A 5,974-nucleotide genomic window follows, 5' to 3' on the forward strand; every position below is an offset into this window, starting at 1 on the left:
ATAGGCTTGTTTGAGTATTTCAGAAACTGCTGATCTCCTGGGATTTTCGCACACAACAGTCTCTTGAGTTTACATAGAATGCGAAAAACAAAAACATCCTTTGTGCGGAGGGTCTGCAGATGGAAATGCCTTGGAGAATGGCTAGACTCGAACTGACAGGAAGTCTATAGTAACTCACATAACCATAGTGAGCAGAAAAGCATCTGAGCATGCACAACATGCCAAACCATGAGGCAGATGTTTTTGTTTTTCAAACCATTCTGTGTGAAGCTCTTGACCTGTATCTGCATGATTTGTGCATTGTACTGCTGCCACATTATTGGCTGATTGGATAACTGTATAAATGAGCAGGTGTACAGGTGATCCTATTAAAGGTGGGTGTGTGTATACTGTTTTACTTCCTGATTCTGACCTGTTATGTCAGGGAGAAGCCTAAAGTGTTGGTATGTGGTTTTTGTATGAGGAAGTATATTGGATTTTATTAAGATTTATTTCCTGGAACTCAGTATAAATTGATCTGTTCCAGTGGTGCAGCACTTGATTTTTCAGCTCCAACTTTGACGCATACAGCATCATGATGCTCTTACTGAGGCACACGCTGCTTACCTGTAAGTTTCTTCTCTGCTTTTCCATATGAAATCCACAGCAGGGTTCAGCTAAATCATACCTGTATCTTAACAGGAAAAATAGTAAACAATTAGTGGAATTTATGTCTTTTAATAATCTGTCTGTGTTTTGCTTTACAGTGCTTCTTGCAGCCCCTGGCCTTCTTGTCTCTGGAGGTAATAACTGAATGCAGTCAAACATTTTAAATAGCTTAACATAATAATGGTATCTAAGAGAGCCTAAGCAAATACTCCAGGTTTACTTGCTCAAATTTCTGTGTGAATAATTTATTCTTTCAGAGAATATGATTACCTGCTACGGTAATATCCAGCGCCTCACTTGTGGTAAGTTTAAATGTCCCACATTTTCCGACAGCATATAATAAGCCTATGATAGCTATATGAAAACATTTTATTATTACTACAGGAAACTCGAGATTCCAATACTGTGAAAATTTTAAAGTTCTATGAAAAGAAGTAGGCTCCTGTGTGGTGCAGCAAAAAACAAGAGACATCCAGAGAGCATCACAACAAATGGCCAGACTGGTTTGATCTGGCAGGAAGGCTAAATTAACTCAAATAATCACTCTTTACAACCATGCTTTTTGTGTTTGCTTTTTTTTTTGTTTTTTCAGACACTGGACTGATAATGGTGACATCTACTATATATGGACGTACGGACCGCAGCACCTGTATTACTGCTCGGCCCCCTTCTGAGGTTGCTAATACCAACTGTGCCTCAAGGATTTCCACTATTGCTGAAAGGTCCAGTGTTTCTTGGGTTATAATACACATTAAACACAAGGCCTGTGGGAAAAATCTAGCCTGCAGTCTTGTTTCATTTGGCCCACGTGAACTTTGAAAAAATAATAGTGAAACGACTCATAGTACACATGTGTTGTAGAATGTCCGTGACACAAGTTATCACTTACATCACAGAAGCTATAAAATGTTGTTTCCTCACCAGCCTCCCTTTTTTCTTTCTCTTGAAGTTAATAAGACAGAAAATTTACTGGCTGACACAGGATACTGATTCCATAAATGTTAAATAAAATGTCTCCTTACACAAAACTTTACCATATCCACAATTATATATTTTTATTTGTTGAATAATTCATTTACTATTAGTCTTAGAATATTTCAGATCTTTTATATTAGATATAGATTATATATCTATAGATTATATAATATTGCAGTCTGTTATTTATTCCACGTTCTGAAGACACAACACCATAACCCTGGTGAGAGCATTTGTTCTGTTTTCCCTAAACAGATGTAATGGACTAAGAGAGTGTGAGTTAAAGACAGATTTACTTGGCAATCCTGACCCATGTTTTGGAACTTACAAGTACTACAACACCACTTACGACTGCATCAGTGCCGGTAAGTAGTGCATAGAGTGGGGGTGTGTTGGAATTTGTGAAGACACTTATGGAATTGGCTTCAAAGTGCTGAACAAGGATGTTCACTATTAACACAATGAAACTATCTAATACTGACATCCTCGCAGAATATTTAAATTGGTACAGTAGTTGTGCCGTAGTAGTTTATGAATATAGTTACATTTTCTATTACTTTTGCTGGTATGTTTGTTTATTTAAATCACAGATGACCTTGTTCAAAACACTAGTATTTAACAAGGTCATCTGAGATTTAAAGAAACAAATATACCAGGCAAAAATATTTTTGTATCCACATAACAATTTCAGAACCATTTCCTGTGGTTTATTGCTATACTAGTTTATCACCACATTGCATGCATTTTTTTTTGTCTCATTCCTCTAGAGGACACTGTGATCTGTGAGCAAGGCTACAGCACACTGGACTGTGGTAAGAGCTCTACTTCCTTATGGTTGGGCTGTTGAGTGGTTTACTACTTTGCATGTTCCCCTTGAGCTACAGCAGTTTTACCTGTGTCTCTTTGCAGGAGACGGTTCTATTGAGATCATAAATGCGAACTACGGGCGCGCTAATTCAGTAACCTGTGTAAATGGACTCCCCAATGGTTTGATCCAGAACACCAACTGTTACGCTCCAAACACACGCTCAACTGTGGCCGCACTGTAACTTTTTTGTTCATTTGTTCTAATAAATGTTTACGTAGTAGATGCATTTTTACTTTTACTTGTTAACATTTTACTTTCATTTGAAGGTGTAATGGACGGAAGAGATGCACTGTAGAAGCTTCATTCACCATCTTTAGAGATCCTTGTGTTGGGACTAGTAAATACCTCACTGTGTCCTACAAGTGCATTCCAACTCCTAGTGAGTAATCTGCTCTCCCATATAGATCTCTTTTTCACTTCTTTTTAGTGATCTTGTATAAACAGGAATGAATTAAAGCACTTTTAAACATCTGAACTATGACTAAAAGTAGGCTAGAGCCTAGAGAGAATAATTTGAAAAAACATTGAACCTAGCCTAGATTCCCACTAAGGGATGATTCATGTGTAGCCATGTGTTTACTATGGCAAAGAAAATTCATAGCATGACTTTACTTTAAAAATATTTCTTTTTATATTGGAATTGAAATAGTGTTAAAGAAATTACTGGAAAATGATGTTGACAATATTTTTAGAACTTTCATCACACAGTCCATATAAAAATAACGGTCCAAGCCAAAGAATCAATCAATGAATCTGTTTCCTACAGGGGAAATTGTGACCTGTGAACTTAACACTGCTGTGCTGTTATGTGGTTTGTGTTATTATTTTTTATATTATTTCTAATCTACCTTTTACATTATATACATATTGCATTAAAGATTAAATTATACACTAAGATTTTAAGACAATTAGAACCAACTATAAATGCAAGTTCTAGGAAAGCTGAGTAGTGATGAATGTTATAACAAGACCATATAACTCTGGTCTTTTTCCACTGCTTTTCAGCTGTTTTATAGCCTATTTTTCCCTTGCGCTAAATTCTTTTAATTTTAGGTGCTCGCCGTATAAAGATCATCAGTGCTAACTACGGCCGAACCAATTCCACCATATGTTCTTCAGGACGACCTGCCAGTCAAGTCAGCAACACAAATTGCTACACTCCCGGTGCACTAAATAAAGTTGCAGCTAGGTAATGGGAGCATTAACTGAAGTGTGATCTTTTTATTATTACTATACATGACTGTTATCATTAAAATACTTTTAAATGCATTTAATTTAATACAATTTAAATGAAAACCTGTTGTTTTTCAGATGTGAAGGACAGAGCAGCTGTAACGTGCCTGCTACAAATGAATTCTTCTCTGACCCCTGCTATGGCACTTTTAAGTACCTGAGAATTGTGTACGCCTGTGTCTAACTGTGAGTTTCTCTCTCTCATATGTCTAATGAATGAGATCAGCTAAAATTGAGCTCCACATACACTTGTATATCACCTATATTATACTATATATATATATATATATATATATATATATATATATATATATATATATATATATTTATATTTATTTATTTGTTTATTTTTTTTAAGGTAAAAAAATTGCCAGTCAAAGTCACAAACAATAATTTAAAGGCCACAGTAGTTAAGTAAATTAAGATGTGAAGAGGGACAGATACAAAAAAAGAGGGACAGATATTTAAAAAGTGACTAAATACTAACATCCCTAACATACTAACATACTAACAACATAGTCTTAGTTTTCTTAATAAACATATAAAAAATAATTTAACACAAAATATACCTCAATCCCAAACTATACAATATATAAAACATTCAGTTATTCTTTATTGAATAGATTTTTTTAATTTAATCTGAATTATTTCATGTCAACTACAGTACATATGGTATGAAAGGTATTTTATGTGCAGAACTAAAACTATTCTCTTTTCCCTGTTGTTTTTACTGCTATTGACAGAATAACTCAAGGGAAACCAGCTTTCTCCTCAGTGGCCTCTCTTCAGTCTGAAGAGGACAGAGATCAGATTTTAAATTTGCAACCATGCAGATGATACAGTGCAGGAGTTTTGGTGGTGGTGTACTTAATATTTCCATGTTATATAATCAACTGCTGTAATGATTTTGTTTCTGAAGCTTACTTACTCTGCAATTTATTAATGATTGCGCAATAAAGTTTCCTCTAAATGCAAGCATAACAGAGATGAGAGTTGTGTGAATTCATGAGCGGATTTTATTGTCCAATCTGTGATCCAATAAACAAAGTCCAATAAACACAGTGCTCAAGCAGACAGGTGCAAAATGTAATCTAAAGGCAGAATACAGGTAAACAGTCCAAGGTTGCCATACAAGCAGCCACAGTTAAGAGATCAGCAAATTACACACATTAGGTTATTGTGGGGATTTGTGCAAAGGCAATACATGTCAAGGACTCATTAAAAATATATTATAAAAAAAAAATAAAGAGAATTTGATTTTGACCGTGGCATGATTGTTGGTGTCAGATGGGCTGGTTTGAGTATTTCTATAACTGCTGATCTCCTGTGATTTTCATGCACAACTGTCTCTAGAGTTTACTCAGAATAAAGAAAAAACACCCAGTGAGTATTAGTTCTGTAGAGGCGAATGCCTTGTTGATGAGAAAGATCCATGGAGAATGGCCAGACTCATTCAAGCTGACAGAAAGGCCACAGTAACACAGATAACCGCTCTGTACAATTTTGGTGATCAGAAAAGCATCTCAGAACACACAACATGTTGAACCTTGAGGCGGATGGGCTACAACAGCAGAAAACTATGTCAGGTTCCACTTCTGTCAGCCAAGAACAGAAAGCTGAGGTTGAAGTGGGCACAGACTTACCAAAACTGGACAGATGGAGACTGGAAAACCATAGCCTGGTCTGATGAATCTGAATTTCTGCTGAGGCACACAGATGGTAGGGTCAGAATTTAGCACCAACAGCATGAATCCATGGTCCCAACCTGCTTGTGTCAACAGTCCGGGCTGGTGGAGGTGGTGTAATTGTGTGGGGACCCTCCACTTGCAGGATATTTTTTATTTTATTTATTTTATTGAGACTGTTACGTGTGAAAATCCCAGGAGATCAGCAGTCTCTGAAATACTCAAACCAGCCCAACCATGCCACAGTTAAAGTCACAGTGATCACATTTTTCCCCATTCCGATGTTTGATGTGAACATTAGCTGAAGCTCTTGACCGGTATCGGCGTGATTTTATGCATTGCGCTGCTTCCACATGATTGAATTATTAGATAACTGCATGAATCAGTAGATGTACAGGTGTTCCTAATAAAGTGGACGGTGAGTGTGTGTGTATATTTTGCTTTGCTAGATGTTTTCAGACATGTTTGTGTTTCAGTTGGCAGATGGTGCCCATCTGTCTGTACTGTGTGTGTACGTCTTCTGATTAAGTCAAGGTCAGGTACAAATGAATAGATGGTGAAGAGA

The 5,974-nt window shown here is 36.4% G+C and overlaps 1 protein-coding gene across 1 annotated transcript; it reads left to right on the forward strand.

Annotated features, from left to right (window-relative positions):
* The first annotated feature begins 524 nt into the window (after window positions 1-524).
* Window positions 525-4,694, forward strand: LOC113533317 (rhamnose-binding lectin-like). The gene is made up of 12 exons (XM_026925374.3): window positions 525-608; window positions 747-782; window positions 906-950; window positions 1,241-1,370; window positions 1,879-1,988; window positions 2,391-2,435; window positions 2,533-2,668; window positions 2,758-2,870; window positions 3,258-3,302; window positions 3,545-3,680; window positions 3,803-3,910; window positions 4,468-4,694. Exons 1-11 carry the CDS (start codon window positions 575-577, stop codon window positions 3,906-3,908), a joined length of 936 nt encoding a protein of 311 aa, XP_026781175.3. The 5' UTR covers window positions 525-574; the 3' UTR covers window positions 3,909-3,910; window positions 4,468-4,694.
* The last annotated feature ends 1,280 nt before the right edge of the window (window positions 4,695-5,974 follow it).

Source organism: Pangasianodon hypophthalmus, chromosome 8, assembly GCF_027358585.1.
Source record: "Pangasianodon hypophthalmus isolate fPanHyp1 chromosome 8, fPanHyp1.pri, whole genome shotgun sequence".
NCBI lineage: Eukaryota > Metazoa > Chordata > Actinopteri > Siluriformes > Pangasiidae > Pangasianodon > Pangasianodon hypophthalmus.